General features: G+C 51.0%; 2 protein-coding genes across 5 annotated transcripts; one reads left to right on the plus strand and one right to left on the minus strand.

Moving 5' to 3' along the window:
- The first annotated feature begins 54 nt into the window (after nt 1-54).
- Nucleotides 55-10,592, plus strand: TRIM46 (tripartite motif containing 46). 3 transcript variants are annotated; one of them, XM_074262188.1, is made up of 10 exons: nt 55-729; nt 2,369-2,630; nt 2,972-3,315; nt 3,855-3,998; nt 4,148-4,243; nt 4,850-5,103; nt 5,496-5,617; nt 6,757-7,059; nt 8,543-8,840; nt 9,239-10,592. In XM_074262188.1, the coding sequence occupies exons 1-10, from the start codon at nt 667-669 to the stop codon at nt 9,630-9,632; spliced, it is 2,280 nt and encodes a 759-aa protein (XP_074118289.1). In that variant the 5' UTR covers nt 55-666; the 3' UTR covers nt 9,633-10,592. The 3 variants fall into 3 exon arrangements, with proteins under 3 accessions (XP_074118289.1, XP_074118291.1, XP_074118288.1); XM_074262190.1 differs by lacking the exon at nt 55-729 and adding an exon at nt 984-1,493; XM_074262187.1 differs by lacking the exon at nt 55-729 and adding an exon at nt 1,631-1,751.
- Nucleotides 10,593-12,454: 1,862 nt separating this feature from the next.
- MUC1 (mucin 1, cell surface associated) lies at nt 12,455-18,040 on the minus strand. Of its 2 annotated transcripts, none has more exons than XM_074262202.1 (7): nt 17,864-18,040; nt 15,286-17,294; nt 15,114-15,169; nt 14,825-14,964; nt 14,243-14,361; nt 13,964-14,143; nt 12,455-12,816 (listed from the first exon to the last, which is right to left on the minus strand). In XM_074262202.1, exons 1-7 carry the CDS (start codon nt 17,916-17,918, stop codon nt 12,748-12,750), a joined length of 2,628 nt encoding a protein of 875 aa, XP_074118303.1. In that variant the 5' UTR covers nt 17,919-18,040; the 3' UTR covers nt 12,455-12,747. The 2 variants fall into 2 exon arrangements, with proteins under 2 accessions (XP_074118303.1, XP_074118304.1); XM_074262203.1 differs by having other exon boundaries at nt 13,994-14,143; nt 17,864-18,038.
- Between the last annotated feature and the right edge of the window lie 4,411 nt (nt 18,041-22,451).

The raw sequence follows: 22,451 nt of genomic DNA on the forward strand, positions 1-22,451 counted from the left end.
ATCCACACCTCACTTCCCTCCACACCATTCCGGACGTGTGTGTGCCCAGTCCCCCCCGCCCCCGCCCCACAAGTCCGCTCCTCCCCGGCGCTTGTGGCGCGGCTGGCTCCCGCCCTCGGGCCGCCTCCCCTGCAGACCCCACGGCCCCGAGCCCGCGCCCTCCGCGGACGGGCCGCCTCCCTCCGGTCTCGAAGGGCGGGGCCGGGGCCGGCGGACCCCCGCCCACTGCCCGGCTGTGTGACAGGAGTGAAGGTGCTGCGGGGAGCGGGACGGCCGACAGCATAGGAAGAGCAGTCTCCCCAAACCTCCGCCTCCCCACTTTCTAGGTTATCCCCCCCCTCGCGGGGAACCACGTGGGGGAGAGTCCCCTTCCTCCATCCCGCCCCCTCCGCCACCCCCGGCACCACCTTCCGCACCCTCTCTGCTCTCCGCGCCCCCCCCCGCCCAACCACCCTCGCCGTTAGAAGCCGGTCCCTGGAGCATGCGCAGTGGTGCCCCACCCCAAGCCCCCCCCAGCCAAAGTTCCCTCCCCCACCCCCTACCCCACCCCGACTCCTGCATTAAGCTAGGGGGGCTCATAGGCGAAGCCTGGATCGGACACCTCAGGCACTGGAGGAGGGGGGGGACCTTGGGGGGTGGGGGTGGGCAGGGAGCACCCAGAGAGCCATGGCTGAGGGTGAGGATTTGCAGACCTTTACCTCCATCATGGATGCGCTGGTCCGCATCAGCGTGAGTTGGGGATGGAGGGGGGAAAGTGGGGACCTGGTGGGAAGCTGGGGTGAGGTGGTCATGGGCGGGGGGCCGGGCCCGAGTCAGGGACCTGGAGCTGGCCACAGCCACGGAACAGGTGGCGGGGAGGGCTGGGGGTGCGGATGCCGGCTGCAGCCCGGAGGGAACCGGAGAGGGACGCTGGGGCGGGGAGCGGGGGCAGGTGCGAGGAAGGTGGGGAAGAGAAGATGCGAGGGGACGCGGTGAGGAGGGAGGCTGCTAACCGGGCTGCAAGGGAGCAAAGCGTCTAGGCGCTGGACCTGGGGCGCTGTGGACGGCTGCTGGGGAGGCTGGCCAGACGTGGAGTCGGGGACAGGGGCGGCTTAAGGCATCGGTCCGGAGGCTCTGCCTGGGGCTTTCGGGCTTGGGGTGACTAAGAAGGGGGCTTGACAGGAGGGACGGAGGGATGTCAGAGGGGACCATGATGCTCTGGAGGGGAGTGTGTGCTTGGAGAACCGATGAGAGGGCATCACTGGAAGTGATTCCCCTCGAGGGGTAAAGCTCCCCTTCTACTCTCCCCTGACCCCACCCCATGTCACCCCCGCTGCCCCTCACCCCTACTCTCACCCCCACCCCCGTGCGCCTCCGAGCCCTGGGTTGTCATAGCAACCCCGTGCCCGGCGCTCCCAGGGGCGGTGCCAACCCGACTCCCCCCCACCTCCTTCCCTTCCTCCTTTGTGTCAGCTGCGCCCCTGGCCGGGATGGCTGCTAGGAGAGGGAACAAGGTGAGGTTGGGAAGGAGAACGTGAGGGAGGGGACAGCTGGGGGGCCCCCACTACCACTGAAAATGGGAGAGGCTACTTCCGGTGGGGAGGGGGAGGGGGCGGGGCCCTCGTTACCCCCAGTTCCCTTGGGGGGCAGCTAGGGATGCTGTGCTGTTGGAGGATGGGAGGCGGGGCAGAAAGCGGTACAGTGGGATGGCGACGGTGGGAGGTGAATCGTACGGAGGGGCGATCGAAGCTAGCAGACGGATTGGTTCGGAGGTCTGAAAACGCTGCAGGGTCAGGGAGGAGGAGGAGGGCAGGGAATGGAGCCTTTAGGAAGGACAGTGACGGGAGAGGGAGCAGCCGCTGGCGGAGCGCTAGAGAGAATTGGGCCTGGGATCCATGCAGTCTAAGGGACTGTGTCCTTGAGCAAAACGTCCGTGCTTGAGAGAGGGGAGTGGGGGCGGCGGGCCAGGTGAGGAAGGGGGGGGGTGCGGAGAAATGCGGCCCGGTTGCTGCAGAGCTAGGAAAGAGGAGGGGGTGGGAATGGGGAAAACCGTGGCCCCGCCCACAGATCTCCCAATGCCGACCCTTTGCTGAGGGAAACTGAGGCAAGAGGGCCGTTGTATCTCGGGTGCGGAAGGCAGGTCAGATCAGTTACTAGCTTGAAACTGGGCTTGGGAGCGCAGAAGTGGGTGGTTGGATGAGAAGAGTGGGCCCTTTCCTTTCTGGCCCTTTTCTCTGGAGATCCTGACCCAGCCATTCCAACCTCATACAAAAATCCAAATATCCAGGCCTTCGGTTTTATCCAAAGGGTCCAAAATGAGGAGAGAGAAAATGCCAGGCCCCTTACAATCCTTTCTCCCTTTCTTCCCCCTTCTCCTCCATCCCTTCAGACAAGCATGAAGAACATGGAGAGGGAACTGCTGTGCCCCGTCTGCCAAGAGATGTACAAGCAGCCACTGGTGCTGCCCTGTGCCCACAATGTGTGCCAGGCCTGTGCCAGGGAAGTTCTGGGGCAGCAGGGTTATGGGAGCCACACTGGGGATCCCAGCTCTGAGCCCACCTCACCTGCCTCCACCCCTTCCACACGAAGTCCCCGCCTTGGCCGTAGGACTCTGCCCAAAGCAGACCGCCTGGACAGGCTGCTCAAGTCAGGTGGGGATGCTGAATTCAGGTGGGAAAGGTTGGGGGGGCAGCTGATAATCAAAAAAAACCAAAAACAAACAAACAAAAAAAACCCCATAAACTAGGAATTGTCAGAGTGAAGGTACACAGAAAAGCTAAAGGCAGACATGCCTGGGAAATGAGGGGAAAAGGGGTGAGGGACAAATGTCTCCTTGTCTAGTGATATTTCGGTTTCTGCTGATGAAAAGGCACCTGTTTAGGGGATAATTCTGTTTGTGTCCCAGCTGTGGCACCAGCTGTGGTTTGAGGATTGGAATTAACACATACCCCCTTTCCCCTCTCTCCATCTCCCTCCTCATGCTCTCCTTCAGGTTTTGGAACATACCCTGGCCGGAAACGGGGAGCCTTGCACCCCCAGATTGTGATGTTCCCATGCCCAGCATGCCAGGGTGATGTGGAGCTGGGCGAGCGGGGCCTGAATGGCCTCTTCCGTAACTTGACTCTAGAGCGGGTTGTGGAGCGGTACCGTCAGAGTGTGAGTGTGGGTGGTGCCATCTTGTGCCAGCTTTGTAAACCCCCACCTCTGGAGGCCACCAAGGGCTGTACCGAGTGCCGTGCCACCTTCTGCAACGAGTGCTTCAAGCTCTACCATCCCTGGGGCACTCAGAAGGCCCAGCATGAACCCACCTTGCCCACCCTCACTTTTCGCCCAAAGGTGAGCAGGTCTTGCCAGTCAACCCTCTGGGTACCTCTGCAGATGCCTAAAGAGCTAGAGGAGAGGGAAGTTCTGTACAGCATTATGTCAGCAACAGTATGGTGCTTCCTTGCTACCAAGGGCCCTGGATATGTGGACACCCAGATCTTTCAATACCCAAAGAATCATAGAGCAATCTGCAAAATGATTATCTAAAAACGCAGTGTGTGCGCCTGTGTGCCCACACAGAAACACACCAAATTGACATCTTTGCCACTGACAAAGTATTGGTGACAAACTCAAACAAGGAACTGGATAAGCAGTCTGGTACTAAGTACTACCCAGAATACCGTCCTGTATTTGAAGGGCACCCATTACTACTTAGAATGATGCTCTTAATTTTGGATTCCTCCTGGCACCTAAAAAAAAACCCTCTTACTGTAGTGCTCCCTAAGGCTGTTACAGTCCAACTGTTCCCAGGAAAAGTGCTGCCTCTGCCTAAATGCAGGCATCTGGGAGACTAAGAAGGATTTCTTAATACCATTGCCTTCTCTCTACAGGGTCTGATGTGCCCAGACCACAAAGAAGAAGTCTCTCACTACTGCAAGACATGCCAGCGGCTAGTGTGCCAGCTCTGCCGGGTTCGGCGAACTCACAGTGGGCACAAGATTACACCCGTGCTCAGTGCCTATCAGGCTCTGAAAGTGAGTAGTCTTCTTTCTTTAGCCCCCACCTCTTCCCCTCTCCCCACCACATAATCACTCTGTGCCACACTGATCTGATCTTTCTCACCATGGGGGCAAAAACTCCTCCTGTGCCCGGGCATAATGCCCACTTCTCTCTTCCTTCACAGGAGAAACTGACAAAGAGCCTGACATATATTTTGGGAAATCAGGACACTGTACAAACCCAGATCTGTGAGCTGGAGGAGACAGTGAGGCATACAGAGGTGAGGGAGGGCACAGGGGCAGGCACGGTGCCAGGGCAGGGTGGGTAGGGCTGGCTAAAGTGTCAGAGAGATCTGATAGTTCTGAAAGGAGATAACTTTGGGTGCCTTGGAATTGTCTGAGGTGATAAGTAAGTAAAAGTTGTCGGGTACTTTGGGGCATGTGGCAAGGTTGACATGGATTCTAGTGACTAGAAAGATGCAAATAGGGACAGGTAGTATAGGGAAAGTCCCAAAGGGAAGTAGCATAAATTCCCTAAGAATTAATATTCAGCCCCCAGAGGTTGGCACAGATGCCCAGAAAGTTGGCGTAGCTGTGGGGTAGCTGTAGCATTGATGTTTTCTACCAAATTGTTGATTTTGGATGCCTAGGGGAATGGCCAATGATGTAGGCAAGGTTTACACAGATGCAAAGTGCCTGGCTTGAGTGATCAAGGGCCCACTAAGGGGCCGCGCATCTTGTCCCTTTACCTCTCAAGGTGAAGAGAATGTTAATTCATATACTTAAGGGACTAGCAGTGATGCTGGATACCCAAAAAGATGGTAAAGGGCCCAGTGGAAGAAAGATGGAAAATGATGTTCCTTGTGCCCTTTTCTTCCCTTGGGCAGGTGAGTGGTCAGCAAGCAAAGGAGGAAGTGGCTCAGCTGGTGCGGGGGCTGGGTGCAGTGCTGGAGGAGAAACGGGCAACTCTGCTGCAGGCCATTGATGAATGCCAGCAGGAACGGCTAGCGCGGCTCGGGGCCCAGCTCCAGGAGCACCGGAGCTTGCTGGATGGCTCAGGCCTAGTGGGCTATGCTCAGGAGGTTCTCAAAGAGACTGACCAGCCTTGTTTTGTACAGGCTGCCAAGCAGCTACACCACAGGTACTCGCTGGGCACCGTACTAGGAAGCCCTTCCCCAGAATCGGGTAGGGCTGAGAACAAGGCAGTAACATGGAGGGAACGGGAAAGGAGGAGGAAGGAAAAATACTCTAAATGAGTGAAGTTCATGTGCAGACAAGTGACAGCAGAGGCCTGTAGTAATGCCAAAGGGTGGGGTTGGTTCTTGAGCTTCCAGGGATTATTTGGACGCTCTGAGAAATATTATAGAACAGGACTGAGGCTTAAGGGGTGGGATGGGCTCCCAAATCCAGAGCTGGGGCCAAAGCCCTATATGAGATGATAGGGAGTATAAGATGCCAGGGAGCCAGGTCCAGTGGCAGGGTGCAAGAGGTGTGATGTCTCTGCTGACCACCGTCACCTACCTACTTCTCTAGGATCGCCAGAGCCACAGAGGCTCTTCAGAATTTCCGTCCGGCTACCAGCTCCTCCTTTCGCCATTGTCAGCTGGATGTGGGGCGTGAGATGAAGCTGTTGACTGAGCTCAGCTTCCTAAGAGGTAATGAGGTGGCCAAACCCTGTCCCCTCTCCCATCTCCCCTCACTTCTCCTCCCTCTTCCTGGCAGCGGGCCCGGGGGGCAGTGTCCACTTCAGAGAGCTTCCTCCCTGCCCTGCCCTCAGCCTCCCCAGCGCCCAGCCCCTGCTCAGCCCCCGACCCTGGCTCCATTGAGCTCCGCTCAGCGCTGCTTCTCCCTCTCTTTGTTTATAGGCTGTGGCCACGGCGGAGTCTGCTCCGGAGCACCCCAGGCAAGTCACTGGCCCCTGCCCCGGGGGCCCTGCCCTCCCGCTGGGCCCTCTGTCCTACTCTGCCCTGCTCCCCCACCCCCAGAGCTCTCCTCATCTCGCTACCTCTCTGATTTTCCTACCATGGGACCTTTTGATGTCCCTCTTGACTTGTGACCATTGACTTCCTTCACTCTCTCCTCTGCCAGAGATTCTGCTTCCTTTCTCCTAACCTTTTCCCTTTCCCTCACCTCACCTTTGTCTTCCATCTGATTCTCACTCTCCTGATTTTCACTTTCCTTTTTCTGCTTTTGTTCCCTGCTCTCTCCCTTCCACCATCTCTTTGCTTCCTCTCCTTATTCCTTTGCTGATTTATGTACTAGGGATCTTTGCCTTTCTCTTTCCTTTCTTGTTTTCTTTCCTTGTTCCCATTCATCACTTAGGGTTAAAAGGGACCTTAAAGGTCAGTTATAGGCTCAGGATCTCCCCCCATTTTACTGATGAGGAATCCAAAGCCCATTAAGATCCAAGTGACTTGCTCTAGTTATCCTGCTTAAGTAGCAGCAAAGCTAGGAAGTGTCCATCCTGCCTCTGGCTCCCAGGCTAGTTTAGTGTTCTCCCTGTTATATTGTGCTTCCTCTATCAACCTTTACTTTCCACTTGTCTATCTCTCCCTGTCTTCTTCCTCTTCCTCCTTAGATTTTGTACACCTCTATTCCTACGTCCTAGATGCCTGCTCCCTGCTTGTCCCAGCCTGGTACCAGTGTCTCCATTTCCCAGCTTCCTTTTTCAGGAATCCCCCACCCCTCACTTCCACTCACCCTCCGGGCTCCCGCTGCCCGCCCTTCTCCTTTCCCCTTTCCCCCATCCCATCACTGGCCCTTCTATGTCCTGACCTGCTCTTTCTTCCTGCAGTACCTGAGGCTCCTGTCATCGATACCCAGCGCACCTTTGCCTATGACCAGATTTTCCTCTGCTGGCGGCTGCCCCCACACTCCCCACCTGCTTGGCACTACACTGTGGAGTTCCGGCGCACAGATGTCCCTAATCCATCAGGCCCTGCCCGCTGGCAGCGGCGAGAAGAGGTGAGAGGGACCAGTGCTCTGCTGGAGAATCCAGACCCAGGCTCAGTCTATGTGCTTCGGGTCAGAGGCTGCAATAAGGCGGGCTATGGAGAATACAGTGAGGATGTCCACTTGCACACCCCTCCTGCACCAGGTAAGCTGCTGGGCAAGGGGTGGGGACTGGGACAGGTATGGATGCTAAGAAAATGAGTGCTTAGGGATTATAGGGCATACCCTGGTGGGGAGAAATGCCATGTAGTCATCCAACATTTGGTCCTAAAGGAGCTTTGGACTTGGAGACAGCAGAAATCTAGATTTTTAATCCTTCTTCTGACAATAGCTGCATAATCTTAGGCAAATCACTTAAACTCTCTGTGCCTCAGTTTCCTTATTTGTTAATGCTCTGTCCTGCCTGTCTCATGGAACGTGTTTTGCAAATCTTAAAACACTCTGTGAATGTGAGATTTTTTTTTTATAGGAAGCAATAAATAGCTACTCTAAAACTTTTTTCAATCAATGGCCCATGGACAAGTCACTGAAACTATTCAAATCTCAGTTTTCCCATCTCCAAATTGGGGACAATGGCAGTAAGGACAAAATGGAGAGAGAGCTGGTCTGTGACTTGGGAAGAGCTTGATCCCAGTTTCACCTCTAAAGCCTACTTGGCCATGTGATCCATTTTCACCCCTAAAGTCTACTGGCCATGTGATGCTGGGTAATTCACCATTCAGTGCCCCAAGAAATTCTCAGACTATATGGGTCCGAACAGTCGGTAATCTGGGTTAGTGGGAGTTCTTATATATCATTGAAATGAGAGATCCAGTCCCCACATGACCATCAAAACCACAACAAATTCCTGTCTTACTATAAGACATCTAATCTATTCTATTAATTCTATTAATAAGTAAAGGTCATAAAAGGATTTTGTAAATCTCAGATGATTTAAATCTAAAGCACTAGGAAATGAGCTTGTTGGCTTTGTTGTCACAAAGAAAAGAGATAGAGGTGAAAATGAAAGAGAAACTAAAGGATGGACACAGGGATTCTAACCATGGAAAAATATGTGCAATGGGATAGAGGCAGAACGTCCCAACTATTGGGCTCAGGAGAGTATTCATTGCTAGAGACAGCAGAGGAGTGGTTGGGATCTGGGGCTCAGGGTGGGAGGATGACTTGTACTCTTCCATAAAAATTCTTCCTGGGGTCCCACACCCATCCTTTGCCTTCTACCTTCATACTCACTCCCCCTTCCTATTTCCCCTCATGGCCCATTGTCTGTGTTAGGAATTCATTCAACCGCTCCTTAAATCTCCAGGTTTCCTCTCTCTTTTTACCCTGCTTGAGCATCTCACCCAAACCATCCAGCTCAGACATTGTACCCAGTAGAACCTTGCCTGCCCCTCCATTATGGTCCCTTCCCTCCTCCCCTCCCATCAGTCTGGCTTAAAATGAGGAGACATACTGGGGACATTCCCCCAGAGGATGCTCCTCTTCCTTCCGCTCCCTTTGAATTTGGACTGATGCCTTGCTAAAACCCTGAACTCCCTGGGCACTGACAATTCCCCGAGTCCCCTCCCCTGCTTTCCTCCTGCTTTCCCCATCCTCCTGTTCTTCCGATCTTGCCCACTCTCCCCCAGTTCTGCACTTCTTCCTGGATGGGCGCTGGGGTTCTAGCAGAGAGCGGCTGGCCATCAGCAAGGACCAACGGGCAGTTCGCAGCATACCGGGAGTGCCTCTGCTCCTGGCAGCCGAGCGACTGCTGACAGGCTGCCATCTGAGCGTGGACATCGTGCTGGGTGATGTGGCCGTGACCCAGGGCCGCAGCTACTGGGCCTGTGCTGTGGATCCAGCCTCCTACCTGGTCAAAGTGGGTGTTGGGCTAGAGAGCAAACTGCAAGAGAATTTCCAGGGTGCCCCAGACGTGGTCAGCCCCAGGTCAGGCCACAACACGGGACTGGTGGGGGGGGGGGAGCACGGGGCCCAGAAGGGCTACAGAGGAGCAGACAAGGGGATGAGCAATTTGTCTCCATGGCACGTGGAAACCCAGGCCTTGGGGGTGGGAGAGGCGACAAGGCTGAGGCAGCAGGCTAAGGATTAAAGGGAAGGGGCCCAAGGCTCAGATCTTGACTCCCCTACACAGAGAATTTGGGGAACTTTCTTCAACTATAAAAGGAGGGGCTTGGGCTGGATTCTAAGGCCCCAGTTATTATATGTACATATAATGATCCTTTTTGGGGGAGGGATGTAGAAAGGGAACATAGGAGGAGAACAGGATGATCCTGTCCCTGATCCTGTCATCAATCATCAGCCCTTTGCTTTGGACCCTCCCCTAGGTATGACCCAGACAGTGGCCATGACAGTGGAGCAGAAGACGCTACCGTGGAAGCGTCTCCCCCCTTTGCCTTCCTGACCATCGGCATGGGCAAGATCCTTCTGGGAGCCGGCGGCAGTGGCGGAGCAGGGCTGACAGGCCGAGATGGGCCTGGGGCTGGCTGCACCGTCCCTCTGCCTCCCCGCCTGGGCATCTGCCTGGACTATGAGCGGGGTCGGGTCTCCTTCCTTGATGCTGTGTCTTTCCGCGGGCTACTCGAGTGCCCGCTGGACTGCTCAGGGCCTGTATGTCCGGCCTTTTGCTTTATTGGGGGTGGTGCGGTCCAGCTGCAAGAGCCAGTGGGTATGAAGCCAGAGAGGAAAGTCACAATTGGGGGCTTCTCCAAGCTGGATTGAGCCCCACAGACATGGTGGGTGCTATGGGTCCTATTCTCCTGGATTCCTGTTCTACGCCACACCATGAGCCCTAAGCCCCAGCTCCCAGAGCCTTGGGGGCACCCCCTCTGCCCCCGGCTCCCTCCCCTTAGGATCTTTTCTTCCACATCTCCTCTTAGTTGACCCCTTGTCCCTTGGCCAGTTTCTGTCAGTTCCTCCCCGGTACTGCCTCCTATAACCCTTCCATAGGGGCTCCATCTTACTCCCCCTCTGTCTCCTTGGCTCGGGTACGTCCTCTATCATGGGCTGCCCGCTACCTTTTTCCACTCTCTCCTGGCCTAGGCATAGGATCTACTGAGTTTACACATCCCAGGAAAAAACTCAAATTTCCTCGCCCATCCTGCCTGGGCATCTTAATCAAGTCACCCAGAATGGGCACTGTGCCTACTATATGCCCCATGATCTCACTACTGTACCTTGATTCTTTCAGTCTGGCTTAGAGTAAGGGATATAGGTCTGGGGGAAACTTCCCAGAGAGGACTACCCCCCCAAATTTCTCACTGATGCCCTGCTAACTTCCCTGCTCCATGGACCTCCCCCCCAGAGGTTGGTAAGCCCTTTTCTAGCCTGGCAGAGCCCAGGCACTCTGACCCAGGCGGCCACAGGAAGGTGCCTGCTGGGAGAGAGGAGCTGGGGCCCCTTTCTGTCATGCTTGCTTTATTGGGGCTACCCCAGTTTCTCCAGCTGCATGTCCTCTTTTCTCCTTTTCCCCTGCATGTTTGGCCCTCCCCCTTCCCCCAAGCCAGTGTGCCCAGTCTTTCGAGGGGCCCTGATGGGCAGGGCCCGTACCCCATGGCAGGTTAGGCTGGGCAGTATCTCTGGCGCCCATCCTTTATTCCCTGTGGGTGGGCAATGCTCCGGTCTGTGCCAACGGCTGTTATTTTCACAGTTTCTACCAATAAAGGAAGATGCCAGACACAACTCTGGTCTAGCCATTCCTTTCGGAACTCCTTTGCCACCGTTTACAGAAAGGATTCTCATTTCAGTCAGGAGAAGCTAGCCGGTGACAGGGAACTAGAGTTCACTGGGAGAGGGGGGGGAGACCTCTCCTCTACACCCTGGTCCTGTGCTTTCCCAGGAACTAGGCAGTGGGAAACACAACCCAGCCCCCACCCCACCTACCACCCAGGCAGGTGCACACAGCATGCCCAGGGCGGGCACGTCGGGGGCCCACCATGCTCAGCAAGGCAGACCGGCGCCCCTCCTACACACACCCTTCCAAGAATCCACACTTACAGTGCCATGCAACTGACGAACCGCCAGAGGGCACTGCTACCTCTCTGGGATGGCCAGGATGCCCCCTCCCCCGGGCCACGGGCATCCAGGCCTTAGCCATCCATCAGTCAGGTAACATACCTAAGGAGGCAAGGCGTGGCTCCTCAGCCAAGAAGGCTCTTCTCCATTCCCAGAGTGCCTGGGAGAAAAGGACCCCAAAAAACCACAAACGGAGGGAGGGACCCTGACAAAGCAAGAGGGAATTAGGGAGCTGTCAGGGCAGCCTTGAAAATGGAGGGAGCTGGGCCTGTGCCAGGGCCCGGATCTAACACAGCCCTTCTTATCGAAGCTCTGTTGACTCTGCGACTGTTATCATTGCTCTGGGATTTACTTAACACCAAGTCAACTAAGAATAGAGCTGCCCCCCTGGCACTGAGCCAGGGGCCAAGGAGGGAACCAAGGGCTCCACCTGCTTTGGTGTGAGAAGAAACCCCCATCTGGGTTGAGCCAGCACAACCAAGCACGTCTGGGGCTGGGGGAGGGGGGAGGGTTGGGCAAGATCGCTCCTTCTGACACTGAGCTCTCCTCTCGGTTTCGTTTCCTCCTTCCTTCTGGGAATCATCAAAAATGGAGTGACAGGCAAGGTTTCTGACAAACTGAGGCCTTTCACACTCCCAGGCAGTCCCAGATATTGAAGCCAATCTTAGAAGGCTCCCCATCACTCAGCTCTTTACATCTCCCCCCTTCTTGCCAAGACTAGATGTCCCCTAGGGACACAGCACACAGGAGGCTGCAAATGGAATGGACCTTTAGGAGGAGGAGGGAGAAAAATCTGGAACTTCGCTAAAAACTAGAAAGGAAGTGAATGACTCAATGAGATGTCAAGAATCAGTCAAAACTAAAAAAAAAAAAAATTGGAACTCAAAATTTCATAAAAGTGGAAAAAAAAAGTGGGGGGAGAAATGGCCCTTAAGAGATTGTCTAGCCCAATTTGCTTATTTTTACAGATGAGGTAATTAAGGCACAAAGGAGGGTGTCATCAATACCCAAGGTCAAACAGCTAATCTAGGGCAGACCAAGAAGCCACCACCTCACATGCTTTGCTAATGCACTCACCTACGGCAAACATCTCCTTTCCCCTATTTCAAAATCCCTGACTCATTCCCACAACATCCCCTCTACATTCATTCCTCTCCTATGGTCTCTTCAGCTTTTCCCTCAATTCCTTATTGACCTTTAAGCCCAAGTCCCAAGACATAAACTGCTCCCAAATTCCTCATCAGGATCCTCCTCCCTCCCCTCCAACACCCTTACCACTATCAATGGGTCCCACTGTTACACCTATAACCTAGGACAGATCCATTTAAACTTTCTTACCTTCACTCCCTCTGTAAAATCTGGAGACATTGCCCACCTCTAGTCCCAACTTCACGCCATCCTCCCTCCCTTCCCAATTCTTGCCCAATCCCCCCATAGCAGCTCTACCCCAAGCCCACTGGGACCTTTGAGGTGGTTAGAAGGTGGGCTGGGTCAGACGAAGAAAGAACGAGAGATCTGGAGATGTCCTCTGTGTGGGGGGGTCATCAGTTTTATTCAGTCACATACCATTCCCCTTCCCCCATCCCTACCCACCAGGGCTCCTTCCCCTCAGGATCCGGCGTGAGGGTGGGATAGCAGCAGGCAATCTCTGACAACATCTGGAGATGGATTATGGGGATGGGGGAGGAGGGTCTAATGCGCCTTCCAGGAAGGGGCCCTCAAGACACCTCCCACCCAGAACTTCTCACTTTCCCTTCCAGGGAGAGGAGGGGAAGTGCTCCCGGCAATGCTTGGCCCCAGGCACAAGGCTGGCACTATTCCTTTACAGGTTAGCAGAAGTGGCCACTGGATTCACGTAAGAGAGGCTGTTGCCACCATTTCCAGGAGAGATCTGAGTAGGGAGGAAGGAACATGTGTGTGTTACATTTTTAAGGGGTACTGGAAAGAGGTGCTGGGGAAGGGCATGGTGCCCCCAGTATCCCCCTTGGTGGAGAAGTGCTGGGATGAGGGTAGCAGGGTCCCTACACACTCCCCTACAGGGTTAACACAGACGGAGCACCTGCCTGGGGCCCCACCAACAGCCCCAAGCGACTGTAAACATCGTCTTTCCCTCCCTCTTCCCTCTGCTCAGCTCTTAGCCTTAGTCTTCCCACCCCCACCCTCTTATCTCGAGCTCCTTTAATTCCCTCCTCCCCCAAGAGGGGGACCAGACAAAGAGCTGAAAGGCCGGAGGAGTGGGCCACATAACTAGGAGAGAGTAGGGAAGAGTCTCCCTTCCCCCATCCTAAGTTTTAGCCCAAGGTGGAGAATGGTAATTATTTACCAAGTGGCCTGAGCCTGATGGAGGGAGGGAGAGGAAAGGGGAGCATGTGGGGAAAATAGAAAAATCTGCCTCTGGCCCTTCTGGGAATTGCCGCCACCCCCCCCTTCATCTAACCCCGATTGGGTTTTCCTGTCTTCCCACCAAAAACAAACCAAAAACTAAAACCAAACATAAAACCAAAATGTTTGCCCCTCTCCCCTAAGCATTTGCAAATTTACCATTCACGGTACCATCCTTGTAGCCCTGGAGGGACTAGTTCCTCCCCCCACCCCTCAGGTGCAGAAACCACCATTCTGCCCTCTGGGCACCCGGTCAGTTGCCTAGATAAATGCCAAGTCTGTTGAGCCATGAAGTGCTTGGTGCAAGCACCATGGGCACCCAGTGTCCCTGGCACCCTCCCGAGGGAATGAAGGGGAAGGGAGGTGGTCACTGACTCCCTGAACTCCCTTCTTCCTTACTTCCTGGACCGTCCACTCCCAGGCCCTCCAGGCCCCTTTTCAATCCTTCTCCCCGGTGCCCGCCCTCTCCATCCAGCAGTGACTATGCTCCTGTGTTCCACAGTGCCCACTTCTCTTTGGTGTCTGTTTGAAATCCTTCAGATTCTCTCAGTACACTGTGATGTCTATGCTCTGGCAAGCCCACTTCTCTGTGCCCATTGGGCACTGAATATATCCTGAGTCCCTTTACTCCATTCTTAGGTCCCAATCACACTTGCCTTCCCAGTGCCCACTGAGTATAAATTCACCTCTTCGTAGGGACTGCGCTTGGTGTTGCCTGGGGGCACATATCGTCCATGGGTATGATAAGGGGGGTACTCGTTCATGGGATGATAAGAATCTTGAGATGGGAAGATATCCAGCTGTCCACAATGTTTCCGGCGGAAGTGAGATACCCCCTGGAGTGGTGGAGATAAAGGCAAAGGGGAACAGTGACTCATGGCTAGGGAACCAAGATGGGGGAGGACCCAAATATCTGAGCTGGACAAAGCACTTACCAGAGCAGCAAAGTGGAAAATTGCCAAAGCGAGCAGGATACAGACTATCACAAGCAAAGCAATGGCATAGCCAGGCACAGCAGAGTCAGTAGATGAGGCTTCAGAATTCCACTCACGGACTAGATGGGAAGAGTTGGAGTGTAAAGGAATCTCCCAGAATGCTGTGTCCCCATCTTTTTTTAAGACCCCTGCTTCCCTCCCATCGAAGGGAAAGGTATTCTGGAAAACTGTACTTAGGTCCAAGGAGACCCAAAATTGTGGGGCAATTAACCAAACCTGGAAATATGCATTTTTGGCTTTGAAACAGAATTGGAGTAAAGGAAAATCCCAGGGTGTTGTGTCCCCATCTTCTATAAGGCCCCTGCTTCCTTCCCACAAAAGGGAAAGGAGATCTGGGAGAGTGTGCACTTAGATTGAAGGAGAGACCCAAAAGTATGGGACAATAACCAAACCTGGAAATATGGATTCCTGGCTTAGGAGCAGACTATTTGGGGGAAGACTCCAAGTTCTCAGAGAGTGCCTGAGTAATGACCCTGGCAGAGATGGGGCAGGGGGAGGCAGTAGGAAAGACACCTTACTTACCAATTATATGTGATGGTGAAATAGTCAGGTTGTAGAGGTAACTTTTCTTCAGATTTTCAGCAAACAGTTCCTGTACTTGATTGGATGTGATGCTGCCCTCTTGGAAGACCACAGTACAGTCTGTAATCACAGAGCCCTTTCTGGGCACAGGGAGATTTGCACCTAAGTCCTGTAGGTTCTAGCTCCTGGTTCAGAATACTTTTCCCTCCTTCTGGAATTGGTACTCTTTCCCATATCTAAGCTGGTGTCCCATCCACCCTCAACACCACCCACATCTGTAAACTGGTACCTGAATCGGAGCAGGTAAAAAGTCACAAATGCCTTGTCTTTGTAGATCTGCTGCAACTGGGAAAAGAGAAGGAGAAAGAAGGATAGCCAGGATGTCAGAGGATTAAATGGCTATTTAGAGGTGAGGAAAATAGTCTGATTTCCCCACCCAAAGGGGAGAGGGTGGTACCTACCAGACCCTTGATAGAATTCTTCAATTCTTGATAGTAGAAAGAGCTGGGATTTTCCAGAGAAGAATTAAACTGCCGATTGGTGATGAAGAATGAGAGGAAAAACATGGAACTCTCATCAATGACAACTGGGCGGTAATGGGTACTTTGGCTGATTGTAATGGGTTGGGATGTGGAGCTGTGATTATTCTCAGGGGCAGGTGTGACTTTCTGATGAAGGGTTGAAGAAATACTCTTCTGAGTACCAGTTGTTGCTGTAATGATTTGGGTGTTTTTTGTAGCTATGGTGACATGATGATTAGTGGGTATAATGGAAGTGTGATAGTTAGGGGGTGCAGATGTATTGCTATAGTGAACAAGGGTTGTGGTGGAGGTGTGATGGTCAGGAGGTGCAGATGTGTTGCTATGGTGACCAGGGGTTATGGGGGAGGTGTGATGGTCAGGGGCTACTACTGATGTGGGACTATACTGCCTGTAGGTTGTTGAGGAGCTGTGACTGTCAGTTGTGATGCTAGGGTGACCAGAGGGTGTGTTGGAGCTGTGACTCTCAGGACGTTCAGTTGTGATGCTAGGGGGACCAGAGGATGTGGAGGAGCTGTGACTCTCAGGACGTTCGGTTGTGATGCTAGGGGGACCAGAGGATGTGGAGGAGCTGTGACTCTCAGGACGTTCGGTTGTGATGCTAGGGTGACCAGAGGGTGTGTTGGAGCTGTGACTCTCAGGACGTTCAGTTGTGATGCTAGGGTGACCAGAGGATGTGGAGGAGCTGTGACTCTCAGGACGTTCGGTTGTGATGCTAGGGTGACCAGAGGATGTGGAGGAGCTGTGACTCTCAGGACGTTCGGTTGTGATGCTAGGGTGACCAGAGGATGTGGAGGAGCTGTGACTCTCAGGACGTTCGGTTGTGATGCTAGGGTGACCAGAGGGTGTGTTGGAGCTGTGACTCTCAGGACGTTCGGTTGTGATGCTAGGGGGACCAGAGGATGTGGAGGAGCTGTGACTCTCAGGACGTTCGGTTGTGATGCTAGGGGGACCAGAGGATGTGGAGGAGCTGTGGCTCTCAGGACGTTCGGTTGTGATGCTAGGGTGACCAGAGGATGTGGAGGAGCTGTGACTCTCAGGACGTTCGGTTGTGATGCTAGGGTGACCAGAGGATGTGGAGGAGCTGTGACTCTCAGGACGTTCGGTTGTGATGCTAGGGTGACCAGAGGATGTGGAGGAGCTGTGGCTCTCAGGACGTTCGGTTGTGATGCTAGGGTGACCAGAGGATGTGGAGGAGCTGTGGCTCTCAGGACGTTCGGTTGTGATGCTAGGGTGACCAGAGGATGTGGAGGAGCTGTGACTCTCAGGATGTTCGGTTGTGATGCTAGGGTGACCAGAGGATGTGGAGGAGCTGTGACTCTCAGGACGTTCGGTTGTGATGCTAGGGGGACCAGAGAATGTAGAGGAGCTGTGACTCTCAGGACGTTCGGTTGTGATGCTAGGGGGACCAGAGGATGTGGAGGAGCTGTGACTCTCAGGGGGACCAGAGGATGTGGAGGAGCTGTGACTCTCAGGACGTTCGGTTGTGATGCTAGGGTGACCAGAGGGTGTGTTGAAGCTGTGACTCTCAGGACGTTCGGTTGTGATGCTAGGGGGACCAGAGGATGTGGAGGAGCTGTGACTCTCAGGACGTTCGGTTGTGATGCTAGGGTGACCAGAGGATGTGGAGGAGCTGTGACTCTCAGGACGTTCGGTTGTGATGCTAGGGTGACCAGAGGGTGTGTTGAAGCTGTGACTCTCAGGACGTTCGGTTGTGATGCTAGGGGGACCAGAGGATGTGGAGGAGCTGTGACTCTCAGGACGTTCGGTTGTGATGCTAGGGTGACCAGAGGATGTGGAGGAGCTGTGACTCTCAGGACGTTCGGTTGTGATGCTAGGGGGACCAGAGGGTGTGTTGCTGCTTCTGTTGCTGCTGGTTCTGTCTGCAGCTGTAGTTGTAATTGCTGTGCCAGAGATGTTGTGGAGGATAGCTATAAGAAGTTAGAGACACTAGGTTAAGCTGGAGTCCAAACTAATCAGGGAGAAACAACAGACCCAGAGAGATTTGGGCAGAAAGTAAAAGGAAGAAATTTTAGGAAGGGTGTGGGTGTGAGTGGAGAAAGCCCAAAGACACCAGATACTACTTCACCTTCCTTGGCTCCATTGCTGGCCCATAACTTCCCTCTCTGGTTTCTGCTTCTAGTTTTCTTCCATTATTGCTGTTCCTCCTCTCCAACTTCCATATTTGCCACACCTCTCCTGCCTGGTCCCCCAAAAAATATTCTAGGTAAATCAACCAGGATTCCTCACTGCCCACTGCCTAGTCTTTCCAGCAAGGCCCCTTCTCAGTCTCTGGTCTCTGTGACCCTTTCTTTTCCTTCCTGTGCTTTTGCCCCAACTTAGGGGCCCCCAGATCACCCTCACACCAGGATTCCTCCTTCTTTAGCTCCTTCGGCAGAGATAAAAGAAAAACAAAACCCTAGCCCAGAGGCAAAAAACAAAAACAAAAACGGTCCGAGCCCAGCCACCCCTTCCCCGTCTGATTTTCCTCTGCCCTCACCTGTAGGTAACACGAACAGAACAAGGACCAGGGTGGGTTGGATGCCCGGGGTCATGGTGGTAACCAACGGAGAAGAGTACGGAGCAGGCAGAGCCGGGTTCTGCCCCAAAGGCTGGGTCGGGCTCTGGAGCCCGCTGCTTTATACCGGTCCTCTGCCAGAGGCCCCGACAGCCCCAACAGGTGACAGGTGACACAACCCCGCCCCCCCTTCGCAATCCCTCCTCCCCTTCTACCTTTCCTCCTCCTCCCCACACATTCCTGACCCCTCGGGTGCACTGGGCTCCAGGTCGCTCAACTCTCTGAGTCTGTTCTCCACCTGGCGTCATCTCTCATCTCCTTTCCCTCCCTCCACATAGAGGGGAGCCTGGCTACTTGGAACCCAGATCTTCTTTTTGGAGCCCGGGGCAATGTCTGGGCTGAGGAAAATGGAACGGAGATGAAATAGGTTCGGTTAGTAGCTCTGGAACCACAAGGGTTCAGGACTGCAGACACCAGAGCATCTTCCAGCCCCTAGAGTCCCTGATTGCCTGGGATACAGGCCTTTCCCAGGATCCCCCCCCTCCTTGTTGGGCCCTCAGCAGAAATGAAAGTTGAGTTTGGAATAGCTATCCTCCGTTTCCCGAAACAGCCTCACCCATTGCCAGCCCCTCCCAGTTCGTTCTGCACGGTAGATCGGGCCCGAAACTCGACAGTCCCCGCCCCAGGGTGGGTTTTTCTGTATGCCTGGGTGCTTTCTGGATTTTCTCATGGGTGTGTGCGTGCATGGAGGGGGGGAGGAAAGTTGAGAGGGGGGTAGGAAGGAGGAAGTAATAAACAGGGTAAGATCTTTGGGGTCTCTCTACGCCCATCCTCCAACTGCGCGCACCTGAAGTCTATTCTGCCCCCTAGTGGTCACCTGTAGCCCTTCAAGGATTAGGGAAGGAGCTTGTTGGTAGCTAGGTGGAGAGAGGAGCCGGCGAGTGGAGGGCGAAGGTCTGCTGAGGAAAGTGGGGAACTGGAGACACAGTAGAAGGGCAACCCGGGGCATGGGAGAAGTACCTAACGGTGCATACACCACCACCAGAGTGAGAGGCTAGAGAGACCTGAGGGCAGATCTGTACATAGTCACTAACTTCATCTCTGAGATTCTATTTCCTCTTTTATAACATGGGGGTTATATTTTCACTTCTTTGTTGTTGGCGTTTGCTTGCTTTTTGTTTTATTTCTCATTTTTTTCTTTTTTGATCTGATTTTTCTTGTGCAGTAAGAAATATATAGAAGAATTGCACATGTTTAACATATATTGGATTACTGGCCATCTAGAGAAGGGGGTGGAGGGAAGAGAGGGAGAAAAAAAATTGGGAGCACAAGGTTTTACAAGGTTGAATGTTAAAAACTATTTATGCATGTGTTTTGAAAATAAAAAAGCTTTATAAGAAAAAATATATAATGTGGGGAATAACAATCCCTGTTATCCAGTTTGTGGGTTTGTTTTGAAAAGCAAATCAGATAATGTGTATGTATAAAAGGTTTATTAGAGAAAGCCTATAAATTGTGATATCAGTGTCAGCTATTATTATAATTATTTTAGTATTCCATTTTTATCCTTGTAAAAGAGGAAGGAAAAAAAAACACCAAATTTAGAGCAAAAAAAGGATTTCAGAAGCTATGTAGCCGGAAGGCAAGGGGAGGACTTAATCATTTTTATAGTATCCACAATGTGCCAGGCACTGTGCTAAGCATTTTTTAAAAACAAATATCTCATTTGATACAATCCTGCTAGGTAGATGCTATTTTTATCTAATGCAAATGCTCATTTTTTTCAGGAACTGATACCCAGAAAAGTGAAATGAATTGTTCACATAGGTAATGAGGAACAGAGTCAGCATCAGTGTTATGTTTTGCCATATTCCCTTTACACATATTTTGATAAGATTTACATCAAACATCAAGCAATGATAAAAGATCAACTCTGTGTCAAGTATTGTGCTAGGTGCTGGAAATACTATGAAAAAAGTAAAATAGTCCTTGACCTCAAAGAACTTCCGTTCATATTAAAAAAGCAACATAGAGAATCACAGAATTCAAGAACTGGAAAAGTTCTTGGCAGTCATCAATCCTACCAATGCTGGAACAAAATCTTCTCTATAACACACAAACAGTAGCTGTCCAGCTTCTCTACTCACAACTGTCTAATGGGGAACAACCCACTGTCTCTTTAGGTTGTTCATTTCCCTTTTGGACAGTTCTACTTATGGGAAGATTTCCTGACATGTAGCCTAAATTGTCTTATTTATACATTCCATTCATTAGTGGGTCTTCACATTCTCTGAGGCCAACAATTAATAAATCTAATCTTTTCAGGTTAGGGATGACATTTTAAATACTACAAATATATTCCAGTAGATAAGTGGCCAAACTAGAGACACAGACAGTTCTCAAGGAAAAAAATGATAGCTGTCAAACATCATAAGAGAAATGCAAATTAAAATAACTCAGAGGTTTTACCTCATACCCATCAGATCAATAAAGATGATAAATAAGAAAAATGATGATTATTTGAAGAAATACACCTGAAAACATGCGTATACTAATTCACTATGAGTGGAGATGTAAGTTGGTCCAATCATTTTGGAAAACAATCTGGAACTATAACCCCAAAGTCACTAAACTGTATATATTCTTCAGCCCACAATACCACTATTGGGATTATACCCCAAAGAAATCTAAGAAAACTAATCCTATATACAAACATATTTATAGCAATACTTTTCTGTTACAGGCAAGAAGAATTGGAAAGAAAGAGGATGTTAATCAATTGGGAAGTGGCTACACAAATGTAATAGGTTCTGTATCCCAAGGAAATCATAAAGGAGGGAAAAGAACCCACATGTGCAAAAATGTTTGTAGTAGCTCTTTTTGGGAGAGCAAAAAAAAAAACAGGAAAATGAGTAGATACCCATCAATTGGAGAATGGTTGAACAAGTTAAGGTATATAAAGGTAATGAGATACTATTGTTCTATAAGAAATGATGAACAAGCTAACTTTAGATAGTGTTGGAAAGATTTACACGAACTGATGCTGCTCAAAAAAAGCAGAATCAGGTATACATTGTATACAACAACAGCAAGAATGTATCATGATCGGCTATGAAAGATTTGGTTCTTATCAGTGATTCACTGATCCAAAGCAATCCCAATAAACTTTAGACAAAATATTACCTGCATCCAGAAAAAGAACTAAGGAGACTAATGTAAACCAACACATACTATGTTTACTTCTTTTTTGTTGTTTTGTTTGTTTTTTAATCTCTCCCATGCTTTTTCTGTTTTGGTCTGATTTTTCTCTCCCAACATGATTCATAAAGCAATATGTGTTTAAAAATAATTAAATAAATAAAGGGAAGAGGAAGAACATGAAAAAAAAAATGTAATGGAATATTACTGTGCTGTAAGAATTGGGGAAAAAAGGGATTCAAGGAAATCCAGGAACAACTTTTATAGACTTCTGTAGTATAGAATATTGGATAGATTGCCAGACCTGTTAGCAAGATCTGAATTCAAATACCACCTCAGACATTTTCAGCTATTTGACTGTGGACATATTATTTAACCTATTTGTGCCTTGATTTCCTCATCTGTTAATATGAATATATTACACTGGATGACTTTTATTTAAGAGCCCTTCTAGCTCTAAACCTATGATTGTGAGCAGAACTAAGAGAACCATTTAAATACAACATTATAAAGAATAGTAATTTTGCAAGACTTGCAATTATGATAGCTAGGTGGTATAGTGGATAGAGTGCCAGGCCTGAAGTTAAGAAAAACTGAGTTCAAATCCTACCTCAGATACTTCCTAGCTGTGTGATCCTAGGTAAGTTCTTTAACTTTTGCCTCAAATTCCTGAACAAATAAAATATAGATAATAATAGCACCTACCACCCAGTGTTGTGAGGATTAAATGAGGTATTTGTAAAGTGCTTAACACTATAAGAACATTATATCTGTAATGAGGGCCAGGTTCACAATCAGCCTCAAATATTTACTAGCTATATGGTGCTGAGCAAATCACTTAACCCAGAATGCCTTCAATAAAGGAAATGGCCTGATTATTCTAGCTGAAGCCATCCTGGCTTTATAATCATTGTTTTACTTTCCACATGCTCACCAGCTCCCTTTATTTTAATAAGCTATACCCACGGTCCAATCATAGGGTACATCTTAGATGTGTGTTTGTAAATATTTAACAACCAGAAGGATGCATGTTTAAATTTAATTTACATTATTCATATTTCTCTATCACTTTTTTTTAATCTAGACAATCAATTAAAAAAAAAATAAACCAAGACTTAATATGAAGTATTGTCTTATTTTTTAGGGGTAAATGTTTCCACTGAAAGTTGACTAAGTTTGGGATATTTCTAGCATACCCACTGGGTTCATTCCACCAAGAATGTAACATCAGTGGTGATATCTGAAGAAGCTAGGAATTCTAAGAAGGGAGAAGATGAGGAAGTGTGTCATGTCTTTATGTAGAAAGTTTGTATACAAAGACACAGAGAATAGGAGTGGAATGTTCTAGAAGAAGAGCAAGCATGGAGGAAAA

This window comes from Sminthopsis crassicaudata, chromosome 4 (assembly GCF_048593235.1).
Source record: "Sminthopsis crassicaudata isolate SCR6 chromosome 4, ASM4859323v1, whole genome shotgun sequence".
Taxonomy (NCBI): Eukaryota; Metazoa; Chordata; class Mammalia; order Dasyuromorphia; family Dasyuridae; genus Sminthopsis; species Sminthopsis crassicaudata.

Excerpts from the sequence above, each read along its gene's own strand:
- MUC1 (XM_074262202.1), bottom strand. The coding sequence starts at position 17,918 with ATGACCCCGGGCATCCAACCCACCCTGGTCCTTGTTCTGTTCGTGTTA. Across the intron at positions 17,295-17,863 it reads TCTGTTCGTGTTACCTACAG|CTATCCTCCACAACATCTCT; the intron begins GTGAGGGCAGAG and ends AACTTCTTATAG. Across the intron at positions 12,817-13,963 it reads ACTCAGTGGGCACTGGGAAG|ATCTCTCCTGGAAATGGTGG; the intron begins GCAAGTGTGATT and ends CTCCCTACTCAG.
- TRIM46 (XM_074262187.1), top strand. The coding sequence starts at position 1,686 with ATGGCGACGGTGGGAGGTGAATCGTACGGAGGGGCGATCGAAGCTAGC. Across the intron at positions 1,752-2,368 it reads GCAGACGGATTGGTTCGGAG|ACAAGCATGAAGAACATGGA; the intron begins GTCTGAAAACGC and ends CCATCCCTTCAG. Across the intron at positions 5,618-6,756 it reads TGAGCTCAGCTTCCTAAGAG|TACCTGAGGCTCCTGTCATC; the intron begins GTAATGAGGTGG and ends TTCTTCCTGCAG.